Below are 21,966 nucleotides of genomic sequence, written 5' to 3' on the forward strand. Positions count from 1 at the left end.
ATTAAGTTGTTAACGCTAATTAGATTGTATTTAAATGAAAAAAGCAGAGACGTTTGTTACAATCAAGGTCACCTCCAGCTTCATTTGCATTCCGAAAGCCAGGTAGCTGAGCACAGAAATGTAAAATTGTTGGCCTGTTACCTAGCCTTTTTACCTTAATCAGATCCTACATTTCGCACAATTCCATCTATAGGAAAGTCATACTATGAACTGCGAATTTCAAACTAGTAGTGGGATCAAGGTGATGCCATTGTAGTTGAAATGATTTCCTGACAGAAATAAAATACATAAAGGTTGTTGTTGCAGATAATGTCCAGTCGGGAGTTAATATTAGTACTTGTAAAAGGCACTGGAAAAATTCAGCGTTGTCTTTACCGAGTTCATTTCAACTCCATGTTCACTCCATACAAAACAAAATCATCCTTGCAACGATGAAAAGATTTACAGCAGTACTTCATTTTGCTAACAGAAGACAAACGCAACTCAGTAATGGCCTACTAAGTTTCAAAATTTTCAAGAGTTAGCCAAAAACGTATGAATTCCTTCATTGAGCCAAATTTTGCTCGTTAGAGGCTAAGAATGGTCAATTGAACAGAATTGTGGAGAAAAAGAGAAGTTTTGGAGAAAATTTGTACTTTTCTTTAACCAGTGTCTGGCGCAGGACCCCATATTGAAAAATATTGCCTGAGTCCCTCCTACGGTTTTTCATTGAACAAAACATACACTGGGACATATGACACACATCACATATCACACCCAAGCGTTAACTTTATTAAAGCATTTTTCAACGCGTAAAACACCAAATTTTAGTTTCCTCGAGTCTTCCTTGTGACTTCAAACTGCAAAAAAAGCAAAAGAAATACGTGATCACACAAAGAAAAACACATTAATAAAATTCTAATCACTTCAATTTATCCCCACTTCGTATTCCTTTCTCTATGAATATGTGTCGCTCTAAAGAGACGCGAGAGTAGGGTTAGGCAGATCATGAAAAGGTAAGAAAACGAGATGCTTTGTGTTAATGACCCGGGGGTGGTACTACCTATAATGGCTTATACGTCGCGGCTCCGCGCGAAAGGAGTACCTTTTTGAGGTTTCAGGTATGTCAAAGGGTAGGGATGTCACAAGTTCAGGTATATGAAAGGGTAGGGAAATCTGTCATGAAGTTATTTCAAATAGCCTTTAATTAAAATATTTCGAAAAGTCTCGCCTTACTTCTGTATTATTTCATTTATAAGGCACTACATGAAAATGAAAACTTTCGATTCTTACCTAGCGATTTATTCATAATACGGGCCACTTTGGAAGTCTGTTAAAGGGGTATCTTTTTTTTCAATTAAAGGTTTATGAAAGGGATAGCTTTCCTTTCAAAATGGTATACAAAAGGGAAAGCGATTGGACATCGGGGTGGAGCCTCTCCGTACATTACATTGTAGAGTACTCCTCCGGTTGAAGTCCGTGGTAAAACACCTGCGCTTAAGTTCTCTATTTTAAGACACAGTAGAGCAAGGTATAATCACCTATTGCACCTGGAGAGACCGTAAAAGCATCCTTGTTGCATGTTTGGTGCGGGCAAAAGATGGGAGGAACCATGTTAGACGTTAGCAACGCGTTGAACTGAGACTTTATAATTTCTTGAACGCTGGGATCATGCGCGTCACCACTGTAGTAATGCCACTGTTGAAGACCATACATTTTCAACCAAGAATGACTGGCACTGCCTGCAATAAAATTCAAAAATGACCCAAATAAATTGGTTTATGTAGCAAAACTTATTTGAACTGTGCAAGCGGCAAGGAAATGAAACAAATGCAAGGTTATTAAAAAGTTTTACATTTTGACGAGTGTGTGAGCAGCGCAATAAAGGGCCAGAACATTTCCTTCGTAACAAAAAGCGCTAGCTGGGAGACAGTGCTTATAAGTATATCGTTATCACTAGTTCGTTTCATAAAAAGGTCTATCAACATATTACAAAAAGGTCTATCAACATATCACATAATTAATCTAGCTCATGGCGGAAAGACGCTCTCGATATGGCTCCGGGAAACTGCTTATTGCCGCTCTGGCACTTTGTTTATACGCTATCACATATCGTAAGAATGAAGTTAGAGCTGTCTCCCAAATTATTGGGCTATTTTCAATCTTCTACTCAAAACATTTCTGCAGTGCTCGTCTACAACTACACGGTCGTTTTGTACGCGCAAATGGGACCAGTTCATTCCAGTTTGATCGAATCACTTTATGTGGCGACGTTCACCCTCAACCAGGACCAGCAGTTAAATTCAAATATCCATGTAAAGAGTGTCAGAGGAATGTTCGTTCAAATCAGAATGCTATCTTATGTGCTAATTGAGAAACCTGGTCGCATACAAAATTTCTCGGATTTACCAACACACAATTCAAACACTACTTGAACAATCAGCGTATCGACTGGATTTGTAACTGGTATTGCCTGCCATTTTGCAACCACTCTGATCTAGGATTTAATGCTGAATCCGATATATCAAATGATTTCGAAATATCCGCAGGATCACGAAGGAGAATATGCAAATATCTTGCCAACCGATGGACAAAGGCCACACAACAAAGCCTGCTGTAATGAAAACAATAGCTCTATTATTGACCAGAAAAAAGAGAATTCGAGCAACGCCCGCCTAATGCATCTGAAAATAAAGAGCATCCAAAGCAAATTCGAAGATCTGACTATTCTGAACAGATCTCTGAAAGCAGAAATATTGGTGATATCGGAGACTAAAATCGACCGATCCTATCCAGACAGTCAATTCAAATTGCAAGGTTACAATATGTTCCGCAAGGACATAGCGAAAGGAACAGGTGGCCTACTTGTCTATATATCAACAACAATTCCATCAAGAAAGCTCACTCTGCCGACAGCCTACAAAACATTACAAGCTATAGCAGTTGACGTTAAAATAGGCAGGCAAGATATTTTGGTACTGTCAATTTACAGACCGCCTAATAGCTCCAAGAAAGAAAATAAAATCTGCGGAAACTACCTACAAAGAGTCGAGAGTGAATTAAACAGCATCTGTCAATGGGCGTGTTTCAAAAAGAAACCTGTTATTGTTGTTGGTGATTTAAATCTAGACAGACTACGGTTAGATCGTAGCGAGGGGAAAATCCTGAGGGACCTAGAAGAAGTCAATGACCTACACTGCCTTATAAATGAACCAACAAGGGTCACAGCAAACTCGCAGACACTCATTGATGTAATGTTTACAAATAACCCTAATCTCTTCAGGAACTGCGGCGTATACAACCCCGAGATCAGTGATCACACTATGATTTATGGCGAAATGACAGAAAAGGTTAAAAAACCGACAACCAAGACTCTAGTCCACCGACAAACTAAAACTACTGACTTTGACAACTTTAACAAGGATCTACTTGATGCTCCATGGCATGTTGGTGAAATCTTTGATGATTTAGATGATGCTTATGACTATAGAGCGTTTTCACATGACGTCACAAATTTCGCGGGAAATTTGAGTCTCCATGTTGGTGTTCCATATTTTTCAAGATGGCGGCAAATCCCCTTAGCGATTATGCGAACAACTTCGGTCCCCACGTGAAGAAACGTTACTATGAAAAGATTTCTTGCGTTGGTATCGATCCCATTTTAATTCCAGACAAAACGTATGATCCAAACTGTTTGCCACGGGTCGAATCCATGGATTTGCTATCCTTTTTAGTGCTTGGGACAAGCTACTACAGCAAGGATCAATTTAAAGCTTTTCAGAGTTTGCGAGCGTATAATCAGCTCGTTTCAGAGTTTGTGGGCTGCGTGAAAGGGCACAAAATAGGAAACAACTACATTGTTCTCGGAAAAGTCAGGCATTCACAGAGAATGAACGATCCGTGTGATACATTTTGGATTATAACCGAGGAAAATGGTACTGTTCTTTTCGCACACTGCGTTGGATGTAGGGCAGGACAAGGAGAGTGCTGCTCGCATATTGCGAGCGTCCTCTTCTACATTGAAGCATGGAATCGTGTGAACGAAAAGCTGTCATGTACACGGGTGAAATGTAGCTGTTTGATGCCAACGGCCGTCAAAGAAGTTCCCTACGCACCCGTTTCAGTGCCGTAAAGTTCCCCTATTGTTTGAAGGATACAGACCTCAAAGATTACCCTGAGAAGTCCAACTCATGTTTGAAGTCAGAAAATGGAGCTACAAGTCTTAAAAGAGAACATGCATGCTATTACCAATCACAACAGCAAATATTCATTACTGGATATAATTACTGTGACTTTGTTGTTTGTAGCTTTAATGAACAAATTGCTTTTTTCTGTGAAAGAATTCCCCCAGATATCTGTCATTGGAATTCTGTTGTTCCCAAACTAAATCACGTTTGGAGATATTGTGTTCTACCAGAAATCCTTGGAAGGTGGTATACCAAGAAAAGAAATGTGTCTCAGCCATCATCTGGTCTCAGTTCTGTCTGCTTTTGCAGGATGAATACTACTGATGCTGTTGTAACATGCAGCAACCAAGCATGTCCCATTTCTTCTTTTCACTTGACCTGCTTGAAAGTCCAAAAAGTACCCAACAAGTGGTTTTGTCCTCTGTGCCAAAAAACTGCTGGAGCCAGGAGTAAGAAATCAAAAGGCAAACAAACAAAAGAAAATTTGGATGAAGCTCTTGAACAGGACTGCATATGTGTGTGCAAAAAGAAGCCATTGCCTTCAGATGAAGTCCTTAAATGTCATAACCCATTGTGTGAAAACGAACAGTTTTTTCATTTGGCTTGCTTAAACTTCAAAAGGATGCCAAACAACGCCCTTACAACATGGGAATGTATGGGTTGTAAGTCTGGGGGCAAAGTCATGCTAAATACCAAAGAAGCTAAAGAAGCAAAGGACTCTTTACACAGGGTTTGTACCCTTTTTCAGAAACAAATTTTCAGGACTTTTCCAGGACTCAGATCGATTTTTCCAGGACTCTAAAATTCACGTTAACCCTTTCACTCCCATTATCGTAATGTTAATTCTCCGTACTGTCTGCCATACATTTCATGTTCTTTTTACTTGAGTTTAACAGATTTCAAGAACTTTCCAGGACCAGTAGCCCTTTTCCAGGACTTTCCAGTCCTGGAAAATGCCACAATAAAATTCCAGGACTTTCCAGGTTTTCCGTACGAACCCTGTTTACATGCATGCAAGTCAGGTGATGATGATGTCATTATAACTGGAATTTCAACAGGCCTTACTGAAAAGTCAGCATCCCTAGCAAAGCTCAATGAACAAAATAACAAACTGATTTTGTCCCCCCACGGCTGGCTTGATTGTGATATCATTCATGCAGTGCATGTATGTCTTAGAAAAATTAACCCTGGAGTTGAGTGTCTGCAGAGACCAACTTTGGGTCCCTGCAGAAACTTTAATCAGGTCAATGGTGAATTTATTCAGATTTTACACACCGGGGAACAACACTGGGTGTGTGTAGCATCGGTGGGGTGTGGAGATGGCACAGTGAATTTATATGACAGTCTTTACCGTAACATCATTTATAGTGAAGTAGAAGATCAGGTAATTAATCTTGTTGGACAGGCAAATTTTACTGGCATTGAAGTTGTTCCTGTTCAGCAACAGCTAAATGGCAGTGACTGCGGGCTATTTGCTGCTGCCTTTGCAACCTGCCTAGCCTATGGCATACCTCCCCAAACTGTGCAATTTGATATCTGCAAAATGAGAGCACATCTGTATCACTCCCTAAAGAATGGTCTATTGCAAATGTTTACTACATTTGAATGACTTAATATATGAAACTCCTTTTAGAAACAAAGTCAAACACTTTGTCTAGATTGTCTCAAACACTTCTTCTTACATGTATTTATCTTGGAATGAACAGAAAGATGTAATCAACTGTGGATCTTCCCAAGTTGTTTCAATTACAAAAACATAGTGCTGACAATGGCTCTGTTGATGAACTACCATGATTATTCTATGCTAAGAATTAGGGGTTGACTTGAAAACGAAATTTATATTTTTATCTTTGCAGGAACAATTGAGTTCCATTGAGCACTTGGATACACCTGTAGTCCCTTCCCGTAGATAACCTACATAAAGGCCTTAATATTATTATAACTAGCATGTAATTCCTTCCGGCAACATTACTATTAGAATGCCCAAGACACAAAGTAGGGAACCAATCTACATTAAAACGATACCAGTCTTTAGCAGGTTCTCCTGACACGAAATGCTTGCTGTAAACCCGGTCATTTTCTAAAATAGAGTCGGTTAAGTCCTCTCTGCTGATCGCAGAAATCCAACTTCTTCTTCGCTCCGAAGTCAACTCTTCCATGTACTCTCCTTGGTTGACAACAACACCTGGAACACGAAAAAAACTTACTTTCTCAACGGTGGGCCGTATCTTGCCCGGTTTATTGTCACATCCGACAATGAGGCAAAGGACCGTGATGACAAAAATTAAATTTCTTCGCTAAGAACGCTAGAATGTCGTACAGAATGTCCCAGGTGTTGGTTAGCACGAGTAGCACGCATTCTGCGATGGAACACCAATATGGCGGATGAAGTCGGTTGTCATGACGATATGCAAATTTCATCACGTGAGTGAAAACGCTCTATTGGGGAAATCTTTTTGATAGTATTGCAAATGGACATGCTCCCATGAGAAAGAAACGGGTTCGTGAAAGAGATGTATGTTTCATGTCTAAAGAATGGAAAGCGGCTATTAGAAACAAGAGGAAATATGCCATTCAATTTGCAAAAGACCGCACACCAGAAAACTTTGAACTTAAAAAGAGATATCGAAAAATTGCTACTCGTGAACGAAGGAAAGCTCTTACTGCATACTGGTACAAAAAGTCTGAAGAAATGAAGTCCAAACCACATGACTTTTTCGATACATTTCGACCTTTCCTGACCAACAAAACAAAAGATGCTAATCCAATATTCCTTAAAAACAAACATGAGGATGGAATTATTGAAGATCAAAGGCAAGTTGCCGAGACTCTCGCCAACTATTTCTCTACTATTCCATCTGATATCGGTGGCAGCCATGTGATCAGTTTAAATGAAAATGACTTTAACAACCACAGCAGTGTTCAAATGATCGAAACCAACTAGGGACCGTTCATTTTTTATAAGGTAGGGGGGGCTGGTGGGATTTGGGGGGGGGCCATGCGAAAAAAAATGGCTTTCGAGGGGGGGCCATCCCAAAAAAATAAGGGAAAAAGGGGGGGTCACGTGAAATATTTTAGTAAAACTTTAAAATGGCATAATGTTTGAATATCAAAAAAATTGCTATAGAATAAACATAGAAGGCAGGATACAAATTTATTACAAACTTTCCTTCTGCTTTAAAAAAACGTTTGGCGAGAAAAAGCATTTGTAGCTACTGAAAATTTAAGACTGTTATTTTCGAATGCAACTTTCACTGGCACTCATCTTCATCTCCGCTGTCGTCGAGTTCTTCGTCGCCGCTTGTGCTGCTATGGGAGTCTCTTTCACCAATGCTGCAAGAAGCAGCAATGCTTTCCGTCAGAGTGTACTCTTCAGGGTACATGAAGGTGTAAACATAATCTCTGACTTCCCGCTCAAGGTTGGTGGTGATTCTGCTTCTTGCAGCATTGGTGAAATAATTCCCTTCCAAGAGCTGTGCGATGTATGGCCCATCTCTTCTAAATATCGACGTGGCAACATCCTCAACTTTAAGACACTCTACCGAGACGGCCGTTCTAGGAGGGTACACAAGGCATTGTGGGAGATCATTTCCTAGCGGGTTTCCAACACAGATTCCATAAACTCGTTGGACGTTGTTTTCAGTCCGCTTCCTCTTTCTTTCATTTGACTTTCTGCGGTTTTCTTTTTTCCTTCTCCTTTTGTTGATGTGCTGTTTGAGTATGCCTTTGAATATGCTGTTATTATTGCTCTTCTTATTTTCTAGTGCTTCCATGTCCTGCGTGACCTTCGTCAACTTAGCTTCTGTACATTTGATCTGTTTTACATTAAAACTGTGGGCAAATTCTTCGCCCTGCTTTAAAGCAAGCCCATTGGACTGAAAGAGTGTGGAATCGTGTTCCTTTACATCTTTCAATATGACATTCAACTTTTCCACCATTGCTCTGTGCTCTTTGATGGAGAAGTTCAGTTTTCTTCCATCACTGGGCTTCAACTGGTACCCTTGCATGGAAAACTCACTCGCCCTTCTGAACAGCCATCCGCACCTAGAAAAATTGCTTCTTTTGCTTGTAAGATGTCAAACTGCCTGGATCGTTCAGCTGTAAACCTTTTCTTAAACGACTCGTCGCTTTCGCCATTATTGCGCATTTTGGAATGAGCCTCTTTCATGATGCTCATGTAGTAATGCGCTCTTTCCCCGATTGGATTAACAATATAAAGAAGAAAGAGCATGGAAGTGGCAGGCTGGTTTTATCTGACCCAGAGAGCGTTGCTCTATTTGCAGATAAGTTTATTGTCAAATCGAAGTTTGTGGTGGATTATCTTCAGCATCTTGAAGTGCTGGAATTTAAAAGGAAAAAGAGAGCAGAAGAAAAGGCAAGGTTAAGTAGGGAGGAGGATTATCCTTGGACTGAGTTGTGCGAAGATCTAACCAAGCTTAAAAAGCTACGTGTTCCAGAACTAAACAAGTACTCAAACCACCACGGGCTGAAGCGGCATTTGAAAAGCAGCAAGAGTGAGAAAGTAAAGGCAATTGTAAGACATTCATGCTTGCAGCAGAAGAGTCCTCTCAGAGCTGGCCAACCAACACTGAGAAATGCCAGGACATTGACACAAAATGACAACAGGGCAAGTGCTGACAGCAGTGAAACGGATGAAAGTGACACTGATGAGTATGACAGTGATGCCATTGACTCTGGGGGAGAAGATGACTCAAGTGACGTCATTCTTGCATTCATCAATTCAGATGAGGAAGATGCCAATTAGAGGCCAAATGCCACACGCTCAGGGCGAGCCATAACTAGGAGATCCGAAATTGACTTCTCTTTCTTTTGATTTGTTTTTTAAACAACAGCTCTCTGTCGTATAGAGATTGTAAATATTGTCTTCATAGTGAGCACAATAACGTGAAGTAGGGGGATAAAAGAGAAATATTAAAATAGTTGAAATCTAAATATTGTTTGTTCAATTTTTTGGGGGGGGGTCATCCCAAAAAATGTCCGCTATAAGGGGGAGCCATGTGAAAATATTGGTAAGCTGAGGGGAGGTCATGCGATTTTTAAATGGTGCTTCCCAAATCCCACCAGCCCCCCCTCCCTCATAAAAAATGAACGGTCCCCTATAGTAATTCTTCATTTCAATTCAAACATATAAATACAAAAGACGTACAAGATTTGTTTGAAAACCTCAATCCTAGAAAATCTTGTAGTGACACTGGACTAATGCCAAAATTAATGAAGAAAGTTGCAGAGGGCATTGCACCATCAGTAACGAATCTTTACAACAGATGTATTGAAATTAGTAACTGGCCGGCTATATGGAAAAGGGGAGAACTCACTCCTATTTTCAAGAAAGGGGACAAGCATGATGTGGAACATTATCGACCTATCACGACGCTTTCGATTATTGACAAGGTTTTCGAATCACTGCTTAGCAAACAAATAACCCATTATTTTGGCCCTACCCTATCTCTAAGATTGACAGCATACAGAAAGAATCACAGTTGTGCAACCACACTAGTAAGATTCACAGAGGACTGGAAACACGCTATCGACAGAAAAGAATTAGTGACCATTCTATCTGCAGACATGAGTAAGGCTTTTGACTCTCTATGTCACAACTTAGTCATCAAGAAGCTCAAAGCATATGGGTTTACTAGTCAATCATTGGATCTAATTCGATCGTTTCTGAATGACAGATACAGTCGTGTAAAACTTGGCACCATTAGAAGTGACTGGTCTAAAATGTCACGAGGTTGTCCTCGGGAATCGTCATTTGATCTATTATCATGGAACTTATTCCGGAATGACCTTGTTGGTTAAAGACACAAACCTTTTCATGTATGCTGACGACCATCAGCTATATGTAACAGGGTCGGACTACAACATCGCATCTTCCAGGCTACAATATCAAGGAAAGTTAGCCATGTCAAGGTACAGAGATAACTTTCTACTCGCCAACACAGAGAGCTTTCAATGTCTTACTATTAATCCAAGAAACATTGAACCAGATAAACAGACTGAAGTCCTGCAGATTGAAGATCAGATCATTACCAACACTTCGCAAATCAAATAACTTGGAGTTTAAATTGATGACAAGCTTAATTTTACCAGCCATATCAGTAACATTTGCATAAAAGCAAGTCAAAACGTTGGTGTCCTATTGAGAATGCGCAATTTGATACCATGCAAAGTAAAACTGATAATCTACAAATCATCCATCCTACCTCACTTAACATATTACCATCTGGTATGGCATAACTGCTGATCTTCTGACAGCAGAAAAATAGAGCGGATTCAAGAACGCGCACTTAGAGCAGTATTTAAGTCCCATTCAGAATCATACGAAACCCTTCTGGTTCGTGCAGAGCTACCTTCACTACTAAATCGAAGACTACGAGATATCGCTATATTAATGTACAAAGTAAAATATGGCCTCGTACCAAGTATTGCTGACGAACTGTTTAAGCAGAAACGCGCTAGTTATTCATTAAGAAACAGTGATTTTGATATTCCTACTTTTTACACTATTAACTATGGAAAACATTCTATTAGATATCAAGGACCTCATATATGGTCGATACTAAATAATAAATTGAAAGGCTCCTCGAATATTGAATCTTTTAAAAAGAATAGTAGGAAAAAGACCTAACGTCACTCTTAAACTACAACAATAGCTGTTGTAACCTTTGCAATTCTTAGAAAGTACCTGTTATATACCTATTGTTTTGTTGCACAATTTATACATGCTACATATTTTAACTGTATATACATTTTTATTATTATTCCTGATTTGTAAATAATTTTAATTTTTTTTGTTGTGTCCCCAATTAGTTGTGAAAACTAAATACATTGACACATTAATAAAGCTTTTACTTACTTACTTACTTACTTACTTACTAACTTACTTACTTACTTACTAACTTACTTACTTACTTACTTACTTACTTACTTACTAACTTACTTACTTACTTACTTACTAACTTACTTACTTACTTACTTACTTACTTACTTATTAACTTACTTACTTAACATCACCATCATCATCGTCATTATCATCATCAAGCTTTTATGCAACTTTATATTTGATCTCTAAGTAGCATAAGTACTCGTATTATATAGAAAGTAGTGTAAGTAAGTAATAGTAATTGAACCGAGTGGAGTACAATTCAGGGAGTAATCGCGCGAGGTCGATTTGAAATATTTAATTACGAGCGCGAATACTCCCTGAATTGTACGACACGAGGTCCAATTACTAATTAATCGTATCTATAACAAATTTCGGAATAAAAAATGTCTTTTGAAAACTTTTTTTGAGCGAAAACGTATGTAGCGCGTTTCATAAGTTTTGAAAACTGTAGGAAGCGTTGCAAAGAAAAGCCATTAAAGCGCGAGCAATTGACGTGCGAATCCCATGGGTGTCCAATTACAAAAAGTTCAAATTGGATACCTGTAATTGGACACCCAAATGATCGCGCGCCTATTGCGTGGCAAACAGACGCGCAGAAAACCAATCACGATCAAGAATTTCGTTGTAGATACGATTAGTATCGTAAGTAGAATAAGTAATCGTATTGTGTTGTAGAGCAAGTTATGCAAATTGTAGTATTCTAAAGGAAGTGGTCAAAACTATATCACATGCTAGGGACCCACTTTTTGGAGGGAGGGCTATATAAGAGGCCATGGGTCTCCTTAGGGAGGTGGAGGGCTACTTTAGAGGCCATGGGTCTCCTGAGGGAGTGGGGGGCTACTTAAGAGACCATGGATCTCCTAACGGAGGTGGGGGCTAGGTAAGAGGCCACGTGTCTCCTGACAGAGGTGGGGGGAGGAGGGAGTCTGGACTCTATCCTATTGTATATTGCAAGCTCTATTGCGATTGATATTCATTCGCCTTCATCAATTCATTCAATTCGGTCATGCTAAAAACTTACCCTAACCCTAAAATTGATCCTAATTGTCTTCTATGGGCATTTAGAAGGGACAGGGTTTCATTGGAGCAATAAGGTTCTACATGTTAGACTAAAACTTTCTCTGTCAGAATGAGTGACTGAATATTATTATCCTGAGTGAATATTACTTTTGTTATTAATTATTTTATTATTAATTATTTTACAATGCAATACAAATTTTATTGTTAACTCCCCATGGGCGCTTTTCCCCCCGGGCCCCTCCCCTAGATCGGTTGTAAATTGTGTAAGTAGCCGTACCAGTGTTGTAAGTAGTGTGAATGACGATTAAAATGTTAAAAAAAAACAATTTATCTTTGATCGATCTGCTTATCTTACCAGAGCAGTTAGGCCAGGGAGCGTTCTGCACTTGAACGCTAGGAAATGCCCAATAGTTCCATTTTCCTCCCGAGCATAAGTATACCAAAGGCGGGTTGAACTCAAAGTCTGCGCCATTGTTACAAAACGCGGAACAAACGGGATGACCAGTGGCAGTATCGCATACCAGGGCTCCATTCCGGGGAGGGGGAAACATTGTGCACGTTTTGACTAGTAAATAAATCAATGAAAGCACACTGTTAGATTACTTTAGTTCGTCGGTTCTGGCCCATCCTTTAGCGCCCGTGTAAATCGACATACAAGTAGACGACTTATGTGATGACCATGACATGCACCTTTTTAAAATACTAAACTAGGGTGGTGAATGCTAAATACGAGACTTTGTGAGAAGGCGAAATTGGTGTAAATGCGACCGTGAGACGTCCAGACTCTAACAAGCTCTAATTCAGATGTCATTTGTAAAACGAAACAAAAAAATTGGTTCTTCAAAACTTTCTTAGTATTGCAAAAACTAGAGACTCCGAGACAGCTTTATGGAAAATCGAGAATGCGAGACGCACATACCCACCAAAAAACAAGTCTACGAGAACCTTGAAATTCGACGAAAATTTTGCGAGACCCACGGTTTTTGAAGGACCATTCATTCCCCCCTGGATGGGATACTAGTCAATCGCAGGTTACTCTCCAGCTTTCTGTCAGGTTAACCCACTACTCATCTATACCCCAAGAGTCTTGCCCAAAAGCAGGAGGCAATAATCCCGGTCAGGTTTCGAGCCCGGGCCGCTCGATCCGAACTGAGTCCGACGCACAAAATATTAGGGAACCGCAGCTCGGTGGTAGGGGCCGGAAGTAAGTCATAACTTTAATGCAACATACCTGTCAAAATTACTTTAAATGAGCAATTGTTGTTGACGTTATTATCGTGATCGCGAACTGTGTACTGAACAAGGGTTGTACTCGGAACATCAAACAGGGCACCACTCTGTCTGTTTGATTCGATAATGAGGAGTTCACCCGAGTTGTCGGAGCAAATCGGCCTTTTCCAGGAAACTCTCAATCGTGAAGTCGTTACTTCTTGAACTATGTCCGCTGGACAGAAGCTGCATGATGGCGGCTCAGTGTCTGATGAGGAAATAAAACACAACAGGGATCACTTAAATAAAACAGTTGGAGCGATCTGCGTCCATGACTAAAATTTAAAAAAGGAGTTTGAAACAGATCTAAAAATAGTTAAAACTGAATTTTCCACCGCCTTGTGCGATCCTTCTTCAGAGAAATGTACTCCGCAAGAGCCACAGAATGCAAATATGTAGCCAAGACGTCATTGTTAGACTGCGAGCAGTCTCTCTCTTCCTCGAAAATCCTTGGGGTACAACGCAAATCAAGAAAGCGTGCGAGCATGACTGTGAACCTGACGTACGAGCGGCGAGCGGCGACGTCGCGAGTCGCTAGTAGCGCGGGCGTCGGAAGACGAGCGAAAAGAGAGACTGCAATGGTTTTATACAACATTTTGGATGCTACTTTGATAAGTTGCATCAATGACACCTCCACCCTGTTTTGAATATGATACTCCAGTGTCTAATTTTTCACGCGAATCTATCGAAGCTATATCCTGTAAGATGTGATGAATGGTTCGACAGATTGCAGCTAAAACCAGGCCTATGACCTCCTCCAAAACTGTGAAGGCTGCTTTTGAATTGCTCAGGGCAGTTAAGAGAGGGTAAGAGGTGAGAGAGTTAATCCCCTTATAGACCTTATTCTAAGTTAAGGTAATCCCTCAAAAGGTTTTTCTACTGTATGGCATTTAGTCCCTCCGCGGTTACCGTGTGGCACAAAATTTTTGCTCGGGGTTTAATTCTGTGAATCGGCGATATTTTGCATTTTGTGGGAACTAATTTTTTGCAATTGTGAAAGACAGTTAGGCATTGTTTTCAGGAAGTCGCGTTCAATTGGAGGTACAATATAGAGTGTTTTCACTTACATAGCCAGCAGCCTTGCAAATCTATTGAAACAAAAGGAAGTGTTTACATGAGATGATAGAGTTCAATTCCCACAAGATTGGTTTGGCACACCAACATGGCTGCCGTTTCATTGTTTTGGAACACCAATATGGCTGTAGTGACGTCATGTGAAAACGCTCTATATACATTTTTAGATAAAACTAAATGCAATCGACAAATGAAACAACATCAAGATATGTAAAATAGTGGTAAACAGTGTTAACATGGCCATCACACTGACATCTTGCCCTAGTGTGGCTGAGTGCTCAGGCAACGGATCAGCAAATTAAAAACTAGGGTATCACTGATGCATATCCCTCGAGGTTTGCTTCTGAATGAAAGAGATCTTTTTAAATACATGGCACCGAGACTTCTTCATGTGATATTTGTATAATTTCGCCAGTGGAGTAAATTTTTGCGGAGAAAATTTAATTTGTGGATTGTGGAAAAAAAAAACTCGAAATTTAGAACCCGCAAAAATGAAGTGTCATATAGATATTGCCCCGCGCAGAGGTATTTATGTTTTCCTGCTGTCCACGCGAGTAAAATTCGCGTCACAGGATTGGCTATTCAGTTCTAGATCCATCGTGGATGATATCTGAAGCTTAAGAATAATAATCCTATGTAAGGCCAATATTGGGGACGAATCAACATGTTCTCTTAAGCTTGGCTCACCTGACACTAACATAAGACATAAGAAGAAAGAAAGACATAAGAACGTTATGTCGTTATGAACATCCTAACATATAACGACAAAATAGCAACATAATGACCTGAACGTAACGTCATGAGGATAAAAACTGATCTCGTTGCGTCGATGTTCACATTACCAAGGCGATTAAGGCGATAACGTCGTTATACAAGTGAATACGTGAAAGATCATATATTTGAACTGCGGAGAAAGATATGCAGATATCATTCACGACTGCTTAAGTTCTGTGTAAAACTGCGATGATCAATCATGTCTTCATTATGACGTTATGTTGTTATGTCGCTAGCGTGAAAATTAAACCAGTATTGTATTGTATTACATTGCATTGCATTGCATTGCACTACACTGTACTTTACTGTACTGTATTGCATTGCATTGTATTGTATTGTATTGTATTGTATTGTATTGTATTGCATTGTATTGTATTGTATTGTATTGTATTGCATTTTATTGTATTGTAGACCTCACCCTTTACCCTCTCAAGATCTTGGTGAAGATTAATATTAATCGTGTCAATTAATTACCTCTGACTTTAACAAAAAAGGAGCATACTGCGTTGTTCCCTGCGTCATCAGTTGCATTTACTCTAATAACAGTATCACCAATAGGAAGCTCTTGTCCGGACTCGTGACTTGATCGTACCCGGATCACAGCATTTGGATCCACTTCAACTGAATTGTCAGTTACTTGAATGCTCCATAACACGTTTGCTGTGGCCTTTCCCTTTGGAGTGGTTGTTTGTATATCATGCGGGCAAGTCATCTTTGGAGGGTCAAAATCTACACGACGATTGGTTTATAAAGAGAATATGATATTCGTTTCAGTGGTTTGTATCTCACGTAACCGTTTTCCTCAGTGACATACATTCTATACTTGATATGAAGAAATGTAAAAACAATTTATCATTCTATTTAAACAAATATATTGTTATACTTTTTAATCAAGCGCGAGGGGCGTTCTGGGAGAATAATAGGGCTAAGGTCTTGGCAGCACGGACTGAGCTCAGCGAGGTCCGTACAAAAAATGTTCCTGGCCGATATTCTCCCGGTAAGGTCCGGAGTAAGCTTGGTTAATAAGAGATCTTTTACACGACCGAACATGATTAGAAAAAATGCTAAGGTCACGGACTGGAAAAACATCTCGAGCTTTTAAGGTATCATTCTGATTGTGAGCCAAACGGGCGTATACTCACTTCTTATGTTAAACAAAACAGAACGGAAAGATTGTGGGCAGAAAAAGAAAAGTAATCTTTTGCATGAAAGCAAGTTCTTTCAGAAACGTAAGCCATAAAGCTACCAGGAAATCTTCAGGAGTAGTCGTGCGGGACCTTTTGGAACAGTGGCGCCCGATCCAAAACTCAGAGAATACCTGACCGGCAATGAAGCAATTTGATTGGCTGATTTTAATTATTGGCCCTTAAATTAGGTTAGTGGTGTAATAAATAGACGCTTGTCAGGAAAAGAAGAGAAAAGGCTTCAATACGGTCCCTAAAAGATCTCTTAAGCTATCGTCCAATGTCTGTGTTGTGCTTCAAGTATCGTTGTGCAAATTGGCCGTGAATGAATTGCAACACAAATACTATATCCCGATTGACTTACCCACTTTTAATCTATTCATTAGTGATAAACATTTAGCTGCAGTAAGTTAGTCGAGCTAGGAGTGTCCACTTACAGCCATTGAGATTCTAACTAAACTCACCCGAAAAAAAAAAAAAATTTTGGAAGATAGCCTTGAGGTCAAGTGTCGCAACACAAAGGTTGTGTAAATGTCCTTGTAGTAATCTCTCTCAATATGAAATGAGGAACCTACCCTGACATGTCGGAATGCTTTCGCTCCATGTCTCATTAAGCAGACAAACTAAAGTGCGCCTTGATGGGGGATTGCCTTGTATATTATATCCTGAAGGACAGCGGACGTGACAGTACGAGGACGCGGGCACCGGTCCAGTAGCACAAAAAGCAGGTCTTACTGCTACACCGGCTTGGACTATCTGAAGTTTGGGACAGGAAATTTCTGCAAGTGACAAATATTGTTGTTTAAAATAAGTCCGTGGACTGTGTGGCATAGTCTGGATAGTTTAAAAATTATATATTGAAAATAAAAATTATGTCAAAAAGTGAAATCATTAAGAGACGTTTCGACCTTCGGCCTTCGTCCTTCGTCACTGATAAGTAATAATTTCTGAACGTATTTCGTTGTTGTTGCTCATTTTGATATGTTGAATATGCGCATTAACTGTAGAGCCCTATTTCAAAACAACTTATTTTTTTCTCAAGCGGACAGAATCAAAACAAAAAGAAATGCTCCCAGAGCATTTCGGTTTACACAGAGTTTTTAGAGGTTATTCACGTGATAAGTCGTTATTGCAGTGACGTTACTATATATTACCATTCCATGGAGAACACAGCCAATCAGAGTACGGGAAAGCCGTTGTATACTCGTCGGTATTATGCCCAACCTTCAACCAACCATTGAGCAACGTTTGGCTTTTGGAGCAACTATTTGCGGTCTTAGCATCCTCGAGGAAGTTTTGCCTTTCTGAACAACTTTTAAGCAAAATATACGTTTAGAGCGCATATCAAGCCAAAAAAGTCAACAATTTTATGTGGATTTCTTGAATGTTTATCACGATCAACCTTTTGAAGTTTGAACACATAACCTGTCACTTGACCACAATTCGTAGGCCTATTGTTTTGTTCCGTTAGTTTTAAGAGTATCCTAAATTAAATTTCGACCATATTTGCGAGCAACTCTTTATAGCTAAGTTTCTATTTTTCTTGACCGATATTAAGCAGTTGTTGTGGAGAACGATAAATAAAGCTTTTAATTAACGTTTTTATAAAAAAAAAATCAAGAAATTTAGGTGGCAACTTTTCAAATTTAGGTAGCAACTTTTTGGATTTTGGTACTTTGTTAGCCACTTTTTGTCGTTCCATTGAGCAACTTTCCAGCATTTTACGAACACAATCGGGACAGGCCTATATATTTTTACGTGTATACATACGTTCACAGATTGTAAGGCTTCCAGACCAGGATTTATCGAGTTGACAAACACGCTCCTTGGAACCCTTCAAACGGTATCCGGTCCGACATGTAAAGGTACAACGAGTGGTGTACCCAAGCGACGGAAGATTACATTCTCCGGAAGGAGGATCTGCATTCGCTACAACCAAAAAAGGGCAACGAATTTCTAGAAATTGAAATAAAATATCAACACGTTATGATAACCTTGAAACAAGACTTCCGGCTTGGTTTCAACCGAAGTTTTCAATCATTATGTTCTATCGTTATTTATAATAAAGTTTCCATATAACGCACGCTCTGATTGGCTGAAACAGCGTGCTTTATCAGAGAACAGAGCACTGGTTGATGACGGTGAGTTGGCTTCCAAATTTTTGCTTCGGAATTTTGACAAATTTTACCCAAATTAAACATCCCCTGTGACTCAGACAAACGCAGTGGAAGTGAGCTATTTTTCTGCAGTAAATATGGCTCACAGAGACCATTGTTAGCAACAGTAGTGTTAAAAGTGTACTAAAATAACAAGTTTTGCTAGATTCCCGCCGACAAAACATGTACAGCTGTAGCGAAGTAAACAAATTCTCAACCTAAACAGTGCTTCGATAAAGAAATTATATTTGTTACGAAGGCCGAAATTATACTGAGAAGTAAAACAACGACAGAAAACAACCATTGAACTGTCCCTGTTTATGATGAGAAGCTTTATTTTTGTAAATTTACAATTGAAAATGCTCAATTGCTCAAACAACACTTACATGCAGTCTAGTAACGCTCGTTCTCAGGTCATCTCAGCGAAGTAAACCGACGAGTAGTCAATGAAAAACTTGCTCTGATATTCTCTTCTGTGCTCGGAGTAGAACCAGTGGGAGCCGTTAAGTCTTTCTAACTTTTACGCTAGATCGGGCAATCTTGTTGCATGCGGCTACAAGCCGTAAATAACTGTAGCTCCTTTCAAATTCAACTCGGTTTTTTGAGCTCCGCGTTTCGTAATTTCCACTGGAAAAGCGCACGTTTTCATGGGCCACAATACGGTCGGATTCCTCTGGACTATAAACGGTTACCTGTCTTCAGATCCGTATTTAAAAATTAACTTAAAAGCGAACTTTGAAGGCATCGTTCTTCTCTCGAAAGCCGCTCAAACTACTCGAAACTGAAAGTTTAGCTGAAGTGCTGTTTGTGATTGACAGCTGTCGCTTCGTTAGCCAATCAGATTATTTGAACAATTCTATCAAGGATTGTGATTGGCTTATTTTAGCGTGCTTTATCAGAGAACAGTGCACGGCTGACGCCACTTTTGCTCGTTTGGAAAATAAAGTTTGGTTTGAAAATTCAGCCGAATGCGTGGGGAAATTATCTGATTCTTTATCATAAAACAAATAAAGAAGCCTCGACCATGCTCTGTTCTGTTGTAAAGCACTTAGGAAGCGGTAGAGTACTCAAGAAGTAGGGAAAAACACTCGACTACGTCTCGTGTTTTCCCCTACACTTCTTTCGTGCTCTACCGCTTCCTGCGTGCTTTACAACAGAACAGAGCACAGTCGAGGCTTCTTTATTTGTTAAGCATTTAGCACTACACAGTCAAAGGTTTCCTAGCGGCGTTTTCTGACTAGTAAATTTCTTGGATTCTAGAGAGGATTTCACTTGAGTGTCGACAGTAATTCAATCGTGCTTGATTTGGGTTTGTTTTACTGCGCTACGCGATTGGCTCAAAAATCGCGCACCACTCTGTGATCCGATCAAAACTAAACATGGAATTAACCCTCAATTCAATTTTAATTTAAATTCTCACAAACATTAATTTTACAGAGATGTCAGAGAAAAATTGAATGCATATAAATATATGCAAATTACATATAGAAGATGATAAATAGCATTAATGGAATAATTTACAATCGTGATTAAAAACTAGTGTTCAAGAGGGAAAGAAAACGAGATAAAGAAAGACAAATAGTTTTAATACAAGGTTAATTGTGTGGAATTTGGGACACCTAAATAGTTTATGGAACTAATCGAGTAGGTGCCCCAAAGTAACTAAGTTTTGCAGAAGGAATACAGTATTAAATGAACAATTTAGGTTAAAAGTATTTCTTCAAGACCTAACTACAAAAAAAATAATTACATTTCAACTTAAGAATTAGTAATAACTGTCAATAATTGTTGTTTTATGGTTTTACGAAATCTAGAAAATGGAGTAATTTGCTTGATAGTAATTGGTAGTGAGTTCCAGAGGTTGGTACCCTGACGCGCTCGAGCCTGCCTTTCTCGTCAGCTACATGTATTTGCCTGGCGTTTTTGATTGATTCAATGGCTTGTCTACGTCCTTTCTTTTCGGGTAAAGTGATAACGTTGGTTTTGGCTTCTCTACAACTGAGCCAGTTCAAAACCGCTCAATAAATTGGGAAAGTGACAAGCTGTTAGATAATAAGCTAGGACGTAAGAGCTGTTTAATACTCACTGACCTACGCATACCAGCGGAATCCCTGACCATTCCATGTATTCGTGCTCTGAATGAACAATGCACTGTCGTTCTGTACTACCAAGCGGTTCATATCCTTTATTGCATTGCAGTATACAAACCGATAAATAATGCGTGGAGCACTGACCACCCTTGATGACGGCATGAGAAGGAGCGTGGAGGGGTTCACAATGTCGTACTAAGAACAAAGAATAAAGCCAAATTGGATCTAGTTGGCCTGTATTTGACTTTTAGGCTTGCCTTGAGCTTTCTTTTCTTAAAAGTAACAGATATTCTTAGTAAAAACAAAGCTCAATTCATGCTCCCACAGTGCTAAGAACAGGGTTCCTGTGTATGGCATAGGGTTCATTACTCACTATATACAACTTGTTAGTGAGTAGCTTAGCCAATGAGAGAACGGCATTCGAGATAGAACGATAATATATTTATAACAAAACTGTGGATAGAAATGTGTATATGAATTCCGTTTCGTAGATAGCCAGAGTATTCTAAAACCCATTTACAGCTAGTTATTGAAATGCTTCCAGGTCAGTGAGCGGCCAGAATTTTTTGGGCAGGGAGTACAAGAGGCCGCGTATCCGTAGAAGTCTTTATAGGTGCTAACCGGACATACTACAACGAAAAAACAGACAAAGTTAACAGAAACCTTGTATAAAAAATGTAGTTACTGGATATCTTTAGTTTACTGTGAAATATGGGGGAATAGTTTACGAGCAGTAAGTATTAATTGATATAAGATGCACTTGAATTCAAAATTTAAACTTAAATTTTGTTTGTTTTTTTTTTTTTTTCTGAATCGTCTGATTTTTATTCTATGAAAGCGATAAATACAAGTTTTAAGTAACTTTTTAGTAGAAAGATTTATTTAATAACCGGCCATACATTGAGATACAGGAGAAGCTCCCAGTTCGTAATAATAGAGAGAATATGTTTCTGCGAACCAATGCAATTGCAGTGTTAATTAAAATAGGGTAAAAGCGCAAAAAAAAACTAAAAACATATACGATAATCTCACAACTTACTGTGGCATGGCGAACCGTGATACCCTACGGGGCAGCTGTGGGAAACTGAAAGAAGAATTGAGAAAAGGAAAGAATACGCTGTCACCTCCGCAATTTTGTACGTCATTTCTTATCGTTTGTCTGGATCAATTGCAAGGTAACATTTCTCGACAAAGCTGAGAAAATCTGATTCTTCTCATTTCCTCTGGAAATATAATTAGTTACAAATAACAACAGGTGCGAAAACAATTTTTTCAAAGCGCAAATTTGAAGTAGAAAGCTGGCAAAATAACTGTGTCAAGTTTGTC

At 39.3% G+C, this 21,966-nt stretch overlaps 2 protein-coding genes across 2 annotated transcripts; one reads left to right on the forward strand and one right to left on the reverse strand.

The window, feature by feature from the left end:
- Positions 1-750: 750 nt before the first annotated feature.
- Positions 751-21,868, reverse strand: LOC110041960 (sushi, von Willebrand factor type A, EGF and pentraxin domain-containing protein 1-like). Its single transcript, XM_020747285.2, has 9 exons — positions 21,680-21,868; positions 20,641-20,835; positions 18,165-18,350; positions 16,970-17,173; positions 15,685-15,939; positions 13,325-13,570; positions 12,449-12,658; positions 1,521-1,721; positions 751-839 (listed from the first exon to the last, which is right to left on the reverse strand). The coding sequence occupies exons 1-9, from the start codon at positions 21,783-21,785 to the stop codon at positions 835-837; spliced, it is 1,608 nt and encodes a 535-aa protein (XP_020602944.1). The 5' UTR covers positions 21,786-21,868; the 3' UTR covers positions 751-834.
- Positions 2,388-3,593, forward strand: LOC110041971 (uncharacterized). Its single transcript, XM_020747294.2, has one exon. The coding sequence runs from the start codon at positions 2,487-2,489 to the stop codon at positions 3,591-3,593; it is 1,107 nt and encodes a 368-aa protein (XP_020602953.2). The 5' UTR covers positions 2,388-2,486.
- Positions 21,869-21,966: the final 98 nt, after the last annotated feature.

Source organism: Orbicella faveolata, unplaced genomic scaffold, assembly GCF_042242905.1.
Source record: "Orbicella faveolata isolate gen_17 unplaced genomic scaffold, um_ofav_v1 contig_35, whole genome shotgun sequence".
Taxonomy (NCBI): domain Eukaryota; kingdom Metazoa; phylum Cnidaria; class Anthozoa; order Scleractinia; family Merulinidae; genus Orbicella; species Orbicella faveolata.